We start from the raw sequence: 13,619 nt of genomic DNA, 5'->3' as shown, positions 1-13,619 counted from the left end.
TCCCAGATGAAATCTTGGGTTCTCATGAAAACTTAGGATATCCGAGAGAACGACGCGAAAAGCTGTCGAGAACCTAGGTTATCAAACGAGAACTTAAGTTCTCAGAATGAGAACCTAGGTTCTCATGAAAAACCTAGTTTCTCACGAGAACATAGGTTCTATGTGTCTATGAGAACCTAGTTTCTCATGAAAAACCTAGTTTCACATGAGAACCTAGGTTCTCAAGCGTAAACTTGTTCTCGTGAAAAACCTGGTTTCTTGGGATTTCATAAACCTTGTTTCTCATGAGAACCTAGGTTCTCATGAAAAACCAAGTTTCTCATGAGAACCTAGGTTTTCATAAAACCTGGTTTCTTGGGATTATACAACAGGCATAAGCCGTCTGTGACCGCCTCTTGTTTATATGTACGATGTTTTTCGTGCATGGGTGTTCTTGAGGAATGAAATTAGTAAAGAAATCGGTCTACATTGGTCTGAACACATGAATAAAAAATTAAACTATTTAAGAAATACATCTTTAATTGTAATTATAATGTTGAAACTAAAAAATTAAACAAATTCAGATAAATCGTTACATAATTCATTGTTACTGCATTAAATGAGTTTCAGATATTCAGCGCCCTTGTTAGGGCTTTCAACGACTGTACGGTACAGTATTGGGCATTTTTTTTAGTTTTCTATTTTTAGTATGTCTGTGATATATTTACGCAATCATTATAATATAAATAGAAGTTTAATCTCTATTGATAATGTGTAATAATGTATTTTATTAGATCTTACGATATCGGCCGACACTGCAAGAAAAACTTATTCACTAAAGAGTTTGCAAACATATTTTTATTACTTGAGATATCTGCACACAAAAAGTTCTTAACGGCGTGTTTTCATTCTGTCCAGCCCGTGTTTAATCATATGTGAACCCCATCGATCCTGCGCCCTGAATAATATATGTCCCGTATTCCAAAGGAGGAAGTTTACGCCGTACGACGCGTAATTCTGGAAAACTAGGTTCTCATAAGAACCTAGGTTCTCATGAGAACTATGGTTCCCAAATGAAAACCACGGATTATGGCAAGCAGTTCTACGCATAATCCCAAGAAACTAGGTTTTTCACTGAACCTACGTTCTCATTCTGAGAATCTAGGTTCTTACCAGAACCTTGGTTTTCAAATGAGAACCTAGGTTCTCATGAATAACCTAGTTTCTCATGAGAACATAGGTTCTCATGAAAACCTAGGTTCTCATCTGAAAACTTGGGTTCTGGAAGCCATGTGCAATCTTCAAGCGAGAACCTAGGTTCTCATGAGGAACCTAGTTTCTTGGGATTATGCGTCGAACCGCTTGCCATAAACGATGATGCAATGCAATACACTTATCGTATTCCATACACTCAGTCATATGCGTACATGATTTCGTTTCGTCGTTAATATTTTCATGCTAGAGAGGATAAGACGACACATTTGTCATGAAAATTAGCAATTCGTAAAGATTGATTGCGGTTGTATGAAACAACTGTTGCATACGGCATATAACATTTAGCTAAGCGTTTTTACGCAAACTTAGCAGAGCGTTGTATTTTTTGCGCGGTCGTTGATACGAAAACACTATTTTCTGACTAGTTATTGTGTATGTATTGTATTTACTACTGCAAACTAAGTGAAACTTCTATAAATGAAATGATCTCATACTTGCTATTGCCTTAGTGCTGGACGACGAGCTGGTATTTATGTCATGCGAAGTTGTAGTACTGGAGGTGTGCGTGGAAGCGCTCGTGTCAGCATTGGACGTTTGTTGAATTGAAAGTGATGTTAAGCCGAACGCTGCTGACGCTAAATCTAAAAAAGGTAGTGTCCTTGAGTTATTATCAAATTATACAGTTAACAGTATAAATTAAAATCGCAGATATACGCTATCAGAAACCAGCGTATATGATACGATGCGACAGTGTAATTGTTATTTGCTGCAAATAACGCATTTTGGATCACCAGGAAATAAATCAAATTCCCTCGCGCACCATGCGCGCATACACACAGAAACAGTCACGCACATACGCACATGCATCCCGTGCTCGCACACACACACACACACACACACACCACACACACACACACACACACACACACACACACACACACACACACACACACACACACACACACACACACACACACACACACACACACACACACACACACACACACACACACACACACACGCACGCACGCACGCACGCACGCACGCACGCACGCACGCACGCACGCACGCACGCGCAAACACACTTACGCAAACTCTCTCAATCACGTTAGATGGTAAGCAAAGTTACCCCACGAAAACTTACGTGTCATTCCGAGGTTCTCAAACTGATGAAAACTATAAGCTGATGTTAGTCTCATGTAGATTGCATATTCAGCAATGAATCTCTCACGCACGCACAAATCCTTGATGAAGTTCGAATTTAATTCGAACACGTTTGCAAGCTAAATTGCACGTTATGTTTAACCATTAGCATTAACCGACATAACAGTTTGCTGCTTAGTTTTGTGGGTGGTTTGCATCAGTAGATATTATAGTTTTCCTTTCCATTGGACTTTGAATTTTATTGAGGTTTAACTGATATACTTTGATAACGTTATCAGGGACTCTTAGCCCCAGATACATAATAGAACACTGTGTGTATTGTAACATATTTGTGTATTATGAAAAAGCTCACTCTAGAATTGTCTAGTCTGGTTAAAAAAATTATGATTATTTAAAATATGTATTTTCAAACTCCGAATATAGACATCAGGCACGTACTGTTTGGATATACTCCGTGTGTCGGCAAACATGGTTATATGGTTATATACTCCCTTCGTGTAGCCAGTCCGACGATTTGACAGATTAGTACGGATTTCAACATCAGTGAGGTTTACCATAAATCCATCACGTTCCGGGTGTGTCTATGGACATCCACCCAATAAACTGATCAGCCGAACTGATACTATTGGACATCCACCCAATAAACTGATCAGCCGAACTGATACCGCCTATGGACATCCACCCAATAAACTGATCAGCCGAACTGATACCGCCTATGGACATCCACCCAATAAACTGATCAGCCGAACTGATACCGCCTATGGACATCCCACCCAATAAACTGATCAGCCGAACTGATACCGCCTATGGACATCCACCCAATAAACTGATCAGCCGAACTGATACCGCCTATGGACATCCACCCAATAAACTGATCAGCCGAACTGATACCGCCTATGGACATCCACCCAATAAACTGATCAGCCGAACTGATACCGCCTATGGACATCCACCCAACAAACTGATCGGCCGAACTGATACCGCCTATGTGCATCCACCCAATAAACTGATCAGCCGAACTGATACCGCCTATGTACATCCACCCAATAAACTGATCAGCCGAACAGATACCGCCTATGGACATCCACCCAATAAACTGATCAGCCGAACTGATACCGCCTATGGACATCCACCCAATAAACTGATCAGCCGAACTGATACCGCCTTATCGCCGCCACATGGTCAGACAACAAACAAGAGCTCATTTGAGACTCACCGCAAATGAATACTTCAAATCAGTTTGTTTCAATTTTCAATAAATTAATAAACGTGAAATAAGTAAAACCCAGGGAAAACCCAATAAACCCTAAAGCCACGAACAAACTCTTTAGATGAGATCATTTTTAAATCTTTATATACCTTTAAAGGGAGAAAAAAAATCACCACATGGCGGAGAAACTTAGGACAAATGGCTCATGATTTAAACAATCTTTGTACCGTTGTTAACATAAAGCCATGGTTTTATTGTTTTTCATGGGCGAATGATTCTGGTAAAACCCGGATGGTACTTTGTTTTACCTCTCAACTAGAAGGTCATACTTGGGAACAATATATTCTTCGCAATGTTTGGCACCGTATACAAATAATGCGTTTGTACATATAAAACATTATGTCGTGGACTTTATTAACACTCTTGTTTCTGTAAGTATTCTTTTCATAAATCTCTTTAAATATATATATATATATATATATATATATATATATATATATATATATATATATATAATCAACATCGGACATTTTCGGTTAGTCCGGACAATGGCAGATGTGTTAATACTAATTTATTATATGCTTATGAGTTTATGGTTACATATGTCGATTTAGAAAAGTGTTAATGTTCACAGAGGAAAACAAACGAAGTATCTCCGGAAATAAACATTCAGCTGGTTAAAGCTGCCTCTTACATGAGGTAATACGTAGTCATTGTGGTAAGCTTTACAGATTATGACATTATCTTTTTTGTAATGTACATAGGGTAACAACATGTAGCTCAACAACATTGACTTGGCCCTCGTGAACTTAATTAGCATAAATTTGGTCGCATCGCATTTGATAGCACGACTCTATAGTCCTTACTGTGGGTTATTCGACAACAAGCCATCATAGAAAAATATGTTTTCTATTCTTACACGATTCTGATTGAGTTGCTTCAAGCTTTTGGACGTGAACTATAATACTCCGCCCTTCTTAGTACAAAGTTCACTATTTAGTGACGTCATTGAATTGTACAAACATTTGACGTCGTTTTCATTCATAAATATTTTGCAAATTACGTCACTTTCATTGAGAACAACACTCATAGAAACTAAATGACGTCACATGAGTTAATTCTTCTGAAAAGCTGACATGCTATAAATGTTTTCTTAATTACGTTTCTTAACAAACAAATTCTTAGCAGGCGTGGTCATGCCACTTATCACCAAATATACATTTTGTTGTTTCATTACATTTATATACGTGCTACATTTTTTTCATTTCTTCAAGAGCGGGATTTAAGCACGTGCATTTTACTGCAATATTTTCTTTATTTATTGGAACTATTTTCGAAACATTAAGCTACGCCAAAAATTTATTGCAGAATAACCCACACTTTATTTCCTTCTTTGTCTATAGAAAACAAGTCGCGTGCCGTGTTAGAATCAATTTCAGTAGATATTGGCGCCGAATTCATGGGTGCGTTCGGTGAGGTCCTAGCTTAGTCGTGACCGATCTGCATCGTTCGTAGTACAGTCGAAGTAGATTCTTACACATCGTAGTGAAGTCGCGATCCTTTTCGCAAGACTTCAACCGAACCCCACGATTCGTCGTAACTCAACCGTACCACTGTCGTAACTTAATCGCAGACTGTCACGAGTCTTCCCGATTCAATAAATGTGAGAAATCGTAGCGAATCGTGGGCTTGTTTGCGTAGTGGAATAGGTCCATTACACGAGTTTAATCAGACCGTAACAGTAAACTCATGTAATTAATTTACGCTTACCCCCAGTTCACACATAGCTGCGACTTCACGACGATTATCCCGATCAAGCCACGATTTGAAAAAAAAGATCGAAGCCGATCGGAGTCTAAATCGAGCAATTTGGCAAATTATGGTCTTCATTTCGACCGTTCTACGATGCCCCTACGTCAAACGCTTACTGCGTTTACTGCCGTGACATTCAAGATCATACTACGACGCTACGCATAGCTTCAACTGCGCTTTTACTACGATCATGAAGATCTCTCTACGATGCTTCCGCGCTGCCTGTATGATAACGGCGCTTCTACTACGCTCTTTTTTCGACTTTACAACAATTCTTGTTGGCCACGATCCCGCTACGCTTGTTTTGAGCATGTTCAAAATAAGCGTGGCGAGAGCGTAGAGCTATCCGATCATAAAGACTACCGCGATCATACTGCGCTTATGAAGACTCCACTACGTTTCTCCTGCGATTTGTCACGATCGGCCACGTTTTCGGCCACACTTTGATCGTAGTAGAAGCGGCGTCTATGTGTGAACGGGGGGGGGGTAAGATTGAACTCGCTTCCAGGACAACATCTAATTTATTTCATGTTACGGTACTTAAAATACCCATGCAAAAAATGGCAGTGCATGCAAGGTTCATATTTGTGAGCTATATCAATAAATATATTGTTGTTTAAGATATTGATCAAATGTTTATCAAAGTGTTTATAAGCGGGTAAATATTTGTGAAGAACAAGAGATTCAGTACCCAAAATGAGGGTTAAAGACAGAGCATCACAGGAGACGTTAATTACTTTTAACCAAGTGTGTGTATTTAATCATAATATGAATTAGTTAAGTTCTTGATAGATGACCAACATACAATGTTACATGCAATATATTACAAATCAGAAACTTGTTTGAGAGTCGTTTAAGAAAAGATTCTAATATGGCTGTCTCTGTTTCAGATATTATTTTTATTGTTCACTATATCCATATCTAAGTAAAACTATTGACCCCCTGGGCAAAGCCAATTTTGATCCCATCTTGTGGTATGAATTGAACAAACTTTGTAGGGGACAACTACAAAATGCTACATACTAGATATGAAACATCTGAAGCCCTTCGAAGATTTTTTAGTATCAGTACCTATTTGCAAACAAAAACACCAATGGTCGGCGTCTTTCAAATTTGAATTGAGAACAACACAATATCACTGGTTTTTGTACCCTGGGAAAGAACTCAAATTGCATGATTACCAAGTGGGCGGAGCGATCGATTATTTTGTGATGGTTTATAAACTGTATTGAAACCCCACAATTCCCATGGAGCAAACAAATTTGCATTGTTATGTGAACTAGAATATGAATATTCGCATATTGACACAATAATGGACGACACACTAATTTAAATTACCGAATTAATTAAAAACGTATTAATGTGTTCCTCACGTTAATTAGAGGGAGACATCGTTCTTCTTGAATACTTTGAGCTTTAATTGGTACAACGTACAAATTCTTCCTCGTAAACCATGTGAAAAATATGTCTCACGTATGTCTATAAAATCGAGATCAGTCAACCTAACTCATCGTAAAACAAAACATGTAACCATCGATATCCATTTGCTTGTCTTTTGTTGAAAAACGCTCAAAGCTTAACCTTTATAAAAGCCGTAATCAAACCGAAAGCGGAAGATTTGAATTGACGATTCAATCTATATTTCGTAGGTGTTGGAGATAGCCCATGTATCACGACTGGTTGATTAGACACTACATTTATCTTGCGGAGGAGACCGGAGATAGTCGCTGTAGTTCAGCATGTTTATTGGTATACAAGTTCATGATTACGATATTGATTGACAACTTCCTTTTTTGAATCAAAGGTAAGGACTAAATGTCCTCAAGAATTAGTTCAAGACAAATCAAAGGTAAGGACTAAATGTCCTCAAGAATTAGTTCAAGACAAATCAAAGGTAAGGAGTAAATGTCCTCAAGAATTAGTTCAAGACAAATCAAAGGTAAGGACTAAATGGCCTCAAGAATAAGTTCAAGACAAATCAAAGGTAAGGACTAAATGTCCTCAAGAATTAGTTCAAGACAAATCCCCACAGAAGTTATGTGAACGTTTCTTGGATCTTACCACAAATCCCCACAGAAGTTATGTGAACGTTTCTCGGATCTGACCACAAATCCCCACAGAAGTTATGTGAACGTTTCTTGGATCTTACCACAAATCCCCACAGAAGTAATGTGAACGTTTCTTGGATCTTATCACACGACTTTTATTTATAAACCACACAATACGTAAATTTAGGAAAAGGCTTACATCATGGAATAAACATTTTTTGGTTTATCCCATGCTGTATGCAGTTTTACCCATTGTATTTATCAAAATCTACAATTAAAATTGACACCTGTGTATACAAATTGCATAATATAATATAATGTTTTGTTTAAAAACCTTAAATCATGTTAACGTATCGATGCGTGCACAGTTTTAAAAAAGTCAGAATGATGAAACATGCATCACTGCAAAATGAAAACATACTTCAATAATAAGATTATAGACAGAATTTTACAAAAATTTATTCAGATTATAAAATGATCTTTTTTTTTTAAAGAAATTAATGTCCATTTTAAGTTTGATGTCTTATTCCAATTCACATAAAAGATCGTTTATCATTATTGTTACAGTTCAAATCAATGATAAAATGACGTACTTTCAAAACACGTCATGATTTATACTAACGCGTTTTATGATTGTTATTTACCCTTTTAATTTGTACATGAATCATGATAATATTGAACCGTCTTCAATATAATTATCAACTTGTTACATCACTATTTACACAAATTATATTAAGATTTAGGGCGACTCAGTATTGCAATTTTATCTTGATAGTTTCTGTGAATAGGGCTAGCACGGTTCATATTTTTGGCTTCAATTATCGCGACTTATATCAAATCATAGATCAATTAATTTAAATAAAAATTGATTATTCATTGATTAATTTTACTATAAGGTGTATACTTGTGCAACCAGTAATAAAAATATGTATAATTCTATTACATCATTTAGGATTTTAATTTTAATGTTAGGACTTAGAAGATTGGATATCTGGAAAATCAATATTTGCATTCCTAGTATTTATCTTTTGTTCACCAATGTCATAATCTATTGTATGCCGTTGTCAATCTTAATTGACCTTTCGACAGCGAGAGTGAAGCCACGCCCCCCCGATTTCAAGGGAGGTCACTCCCCCGAAGTCCGTCATAAAAATGGCTACGCGAATCGGTAATCGGTACGTTGGAAGATATTCCCGATGATTTCGGTCAAAATTTCATGAATTTTTTCTTTTGCTATCATGTTTTATTTAAAATGTGTTAAATGTAATGTATCAAACGGGTGTTTAGCTCCGCTCAAAGATAATGTACCAGAAAGGCTGTTTACAAAAAAGGCCTTCCCAAAAAGGCCGCATAAGTGAACCAAAAAGGCCTCATGGTATACCAGGAAGACCATACAATTTTTTTATTGTCATTTAATAGTTTCGCTGAATATAATAATCATATCTATAAAATAGTCATAACTTTTTTATTAGTCTACGTAAAAGCCGTTAATTTTATAATCTAGTCGGCAAAATTATCGCATACAGTATGAATTGTTCGTTTGTCACAATACTTCTCCTTGAGAAATAGATGCTTCAGTTTTTCTTTATTAAAAGCCGTTTATTTTGCAACCGATGGCAACATCGCAAATGTGGCACAGGTAAGTAAATTTTTTATATAAAAAGACGAAGAACGTTTTTATTGAAATCCGAAATAACACATATCTACAATGCGTTTGGTCAAAATGAGCCATGAGCATTGTTATAATCGTATAACATAGTCAATGTCGTCAAAAAAGTAACATACCCAATATATTATTATATATTATTAATTTCCTCTTAAATTTTAATTTGCAATGTTTAAAATATAAGAAGTTGAACGAATTTTCATGTACAAAAAACCCTCGCTAATCAGACTGGGTATCCAAGGTCAAGGGTCATTTACAGTTTTGATAACGGATTAGTATCTGTTTTGATAACGGATTAATAGAAAGCCCGCTTATGGTGTAAAATGACACTTATTGGCACCTATTGATAATTACTTCCGCATTTTAAAATAGTTTCTTAACTTTTTACGATATAAAACTAGCTACATTAAAGTTGGAAGACTTAACGCGAAAGAAATAAAAATGCTTTATTCTGTATGTGATATTATTAACAATTAAAACTGATTGTCTTTATAATTACGCATTGCATTAGCATTACAAATATATTTAGCAAAGTTTATATTGTCTTTTTTATAAGCCGACTGCATTAGAATGTCAAATTTATTTAACGTTGGCCACCTTTGAAAATATGGTTTGAAACGTTCCTTTCTATAGAGGACAAACAAGTAAAAAGTGATACTCGTTTTCTATAGCGTGTCCGTTGCAAAACTTACATTTTCTATTTTCGCGTAGTATCTTATTATAACGACCTTAGAACAAACGTAGAGGTGTTTTGCTTTCGGGCGATTGCTTAATATGTTGAGATTAAGCTGTTCGTGTGGACGACCGCAAAGACGAATCCAACGATTGCATTTTTCAATATTAGTACCCGGTTTAGGGAACGGAAAAAAACGTAGTTCCATCTTTTAACCGCTTGTGTCTGAATTACAAGTGCCATAACAGCACATTTTAACCATTTTCTTTGTTTAAAACACAGAATTACGTATAAGCTTATGTGTCGGACAACGGCGAGTTTGACGGACAAAATGGCGGATACAAACGGGCCTAATCTATGCTGTAATCTGATTGGTTAATAAGCCTGTCAATCAATCGGCTGTCGAAAGGTCAATTATCACACTCCATTGGTGTATACACACTGTAGATTTCCCACTGATTTTGTATGGCGTACTATTATTTTCGAAAGTCAACAAGATCTATTAGGTAAAAAGAGAAATGTACGTCGACGTACAATATTGTACTTCTACGTTCAAATATGAAATACAATTCGACGTAAATATTTGTACGTCGAAGTACAATTTGTACTTCGACGTACATTTTTGCACGTCGACGTACACATTTTCTGAACAGCCAATCAAAACACTCGTCTCTCGAGCCGCTTTTCCTTCAGATGTATTCATAATAAATGTTTAAAATCTCTTTTTTTAATTGAGGACAAAATGAATAAAAACATCAAAATTGAAAACAAAAACAAAAAAAAAGAATTAAAAATAAGTATCTACTTGACGGTATTTATTCTAAAATCGGTTTAAGTAATAAATATTATACACTCTATTAGACAGCCGGTCGATGTCTGATCTATATGTCATAACTTGACGCACAAAGGGATAGGGATCACCACAGCAGGTTGCTAATACACAGTGTAGACTTCCGCTGTTTTATTGTGCTAACACGGTTGTTTATAAAGCATTGGTCAAATAATATGGAATCAAATTTTGAAATAAAAATCGTATAAAGAGTCTGAAAATAGCGCAGTGAATGTTTAACATGCGGATCAAAGCAACAGATGTACGGGGTCTTCTGATTGGCTAACACTCAAAGGTCGGTAAAAAGTGTACGTCGACGTACAATTTTGTACGTCGAAGTACATTTCTCTTTTTACCTAGTAGGTCTTGTTGACTTTTGACCCAAATGGTACGTCATAGATTGTGGTCTTAATCTGAGTATGAGCCACATTCACATGGGGAGATAATGTGATGCTCATTACTCTTCCATACTCCAGTCCACCTGCGCATATGGGACATACAGCTTATAAACAAGGACATGTAGTTATTACACATGTACGTTGAGGAATTATTCAGAACCTATCTACATTCTGAAAGCAACGTTAAATTTTCAAAGCTAAAATAGTAAGGCCTTGAACACTACATTTAGTTTTAAATCAACAAAGTATTGATAATCATTCAAATTAATGAAGGGAGTTAATAATACATAATAATGATTTATAAAATACTAGTTATATATAATTATAATATCCATAATATGATCATTATAATAATAATAATTATAAGTATAACATTATTATTATTTAAAAAAATAATACAATTAGTAGTAGTAGTAGTAGTAGCAGCAGTAGTAGTAGTAGTAGTAGTAGTAGTAGTAGTAGTAGTAGTAGTAGTAGTAGTAGTAGTTGTAGTAGTAGTAGTAGTAGTAGTAGTAGTAGTAGTAGTAGTAGTAGTAGTAGTAGTAGTAGTAGTAGTAGTAGTAGTAGTAGTAGTAGTAGAAGTAGTAGTAGTAGTAGTAGTAGTAGTAGTAGTAGTAGTAGTAGTAGTAGTAGTAGTAGTAGTAGTAGTAGTAGTAGTAGCCGCAGCAGCAGCAGCAGCAGCCACAGCAGCAGCAGTAGTAGTAGGACATTAGTAAAAAATATTCATTTATTACAAAAGTTTTAAATTGAAAAAAAAATGTATTTGCAAATATAGACACCGAATTATAGCGACATGTCAGCGTATGTCTTTTTTACCAGTATAACAATCGGCAATGGTATTCTGTTTTGCTTAAAAACTTATTGTCTTTCTTCAATTCCCTTCCACAAACTTCAATTCATTTTCAAAAGTGGACTATGACAAGGTGAAATAATGTAGGAAAATTAATAGGTTTGTTTAGTAGGTCACCATGAACAACAAATGAACCTTTACAGTGCCCTTATTCATAACACGTAATGCAGATAGCTTGCGCTTGTTCAGCGCAGGTCCTGAATAGCAAGAGACGGAGCAAGCGTTGTGTGAAGCAAATTCAGAATATAATTTCTCAAATCCTTATTCCGGTCAATGTAAAACCTTCAACTTGAGTATAAAAAAGAAACCTAGGTGCCCCTGTAACAATACATTTCCTTAAAGAGCATTCAAAGCTATATGTTTTTAAGAAATGATCAGGGTATGTCATGCAATATATAAGAAAAAACTTGACAGGAATCAAAGTGCACTTTTCTCAACGTTTTTTTTTTCCGGCTACTTTTTAGTGTATTGTTTCCCGCCTTCGCGCAAGTTTCCCTCTGTCGTCTCCAATTTTGAAACATAACAGAGTTTTATTGGTAAACATCAATTATTTCCCTGTTCACAAGTCGAGAAAAGAATTAAAAATCGTGTGCCAAAAACTGAAGACATGTCTTTCAATAATTCAAGATGATTGCTTAGAGTGTAGAGCATCCAACATATCAATTATTAAGGTAAAAATAAAAACAAGAATACAATTAAAGAAAGAAAAAAAGTAACCTTAACTGGGCTCGCACCACTGACCCCTTGAGTAAAAGTATTTCGCTTAGACCACTCGGCCATCCGTGCTCGTACAATTAGTGGTGCATTTAATACTTTATATAAGCAATCCTCGTAGTATCACGAATTATAACGACAACAACAGAACTCTCCTAATTATTCAATCTTTACGCGTTGCAACGTTTTATAATTTTCAGGTTTTTAAATCGTCAAAAGATGCATATAATGAGCATTGCAAATGTTCAGTATTACTGTTGCCTCACAAATATCATAGCAACAACGAAAATTTACGATTTTTTTTATTTTGTCATTTAACTCAAACGTGAAAAGGCCCCTTTAATAGACACGAGATCTTACGGAGGATTCCGCTGAAAGTCGATATCACGATTTCGTTTCGCAAGGTACTGGATGTAAAAATGTACACCCTATCATATAAGTATACGCTTCATAGATAACACACATCAACACTCAAAGGTAAAATAGAGATTGAGATGCGTAAGAGGCAGTGAGAGAACAAAGCGAAAGCGACTGCAATAAGTGAGAATAGAGAGGATACAAAGGAATGATAGAAGATAGAGAGCTAAAATAGAGATTAATAAGATAAGAGTAAGTAGTAAGATTCATTTATTCAGTCAGTCACTCAAACAGTCAATAAGTCAGTCAGTCTTTCATTGATTAATTCTTTCATAATTCAGTCATATATTGGTCTTGAATTACAAATACTGTTCATCCCAGGGGCACAACACATCTGTAGCAAATTTTCGGTTTTGTAGTTAAATTTAAGCCGTTAGGCATGCAGTGCATAAGCTATGGGGTCAACCCGGAATGGAAAGTAGGCACTTGCCACCATATCGAGCCTGGAGCACGAGCGTAAGTATAAAACCATCTATACGGATAAGTACAAAATTTCACTACATAATGACTAGCATAATGACAAGCATATATACAGCACATCGGGTAAGGAAAAAATTAAAGCGGGGAGCAAATTGGCAAAAACGGCCCTAATTCGCCTTATTGATTAATAGTTGTCGAGCGATTTTTTTTTGATTTTTTTTGCT

At 36.0% G+C, this 13,619-nt stretch overlaps 2 protein-coding genes and 1 long non-coding RNA gene across 3 annotated transcripts in view; 2 read left to right on the top strand and 1 right to left on the bottom strand.

Annotated features, from left to right (window-relative positions):
- LOC127862913 (uncharacterized) overlaps positions 1-2,591 on the bottom strand; it is an 81,131-nt gene extending 78,540 nt beyond the window's left edge. The window contains exons 1-2 of the mRNA XM_052402187.1: positions 2,339-2,591; positions 1,689-1,835 (exon numbers count right to left, since the gene is read on the bottom strand). Of these exons, the coding sequence (XP_052258147.1) occupies positions 1,689-1,835; positions 2,339-2,393 (202 nt within the window). The 5' untranslated portion in view covers positions 2,394-2,591. The remainder of the gene's footprint in view (positions 1-1,688; positions 1,836-2,338) is intronic.
- A 527-nt stretch (positions 2,592-3,118) lies between these two features.
- LOC127861696 (uncharacterized) lies at positions 3,119-3,583 on the top strand. The gene has a single exon (XM_052400381.1). The coding sequence runs from the start codon at positions 3,119-3,121 to the stop codon at positions 3,581-3,583; it is 465 nt and encodes a 154-aa protein (XP_052256341.1).
- Positions 3,584-13,014: 9,431 nt separating this feature from the next.
- LOC127862933 (uncharacterized) overlaps positions 13,015-13,619 on the top strand; it is a 1,527-nt gene continuing 922 nt past the window's right edge. The window contains exons 1-2 of the long non-coding RNA XR_008040866.1: positions 13,015-13,167; positions 13,335-13,431. This is a non-coding gene — a long non-coding RNA (uncharacterized LOC127862933). The remainder of the gene's footprint in view (positions 13,168-13,334; positions 13,432-13,619) is intronic.

This window comes from Dreissena polymorpha, chromosome 16, assembly GCF_020536995.1.
Source record: "Dreissena polymorpha isolate Duluth1 chromosome 16, UMN_Dpol_1.0, whole genome shotgun sequence".
Taxonomy (NCBI): domain Eukaryota; kingdom Metazoa; phylum Mollusca; class Bivalvia; order Myida; family Dreissenidae; genus Dreissena; species Dreissena polymorpha.
The sequence above is the reverse complement of the archived record's forward strand: the minus strand, read 5'-3'. Positions and strand labels throughout refer to the sequence as shown.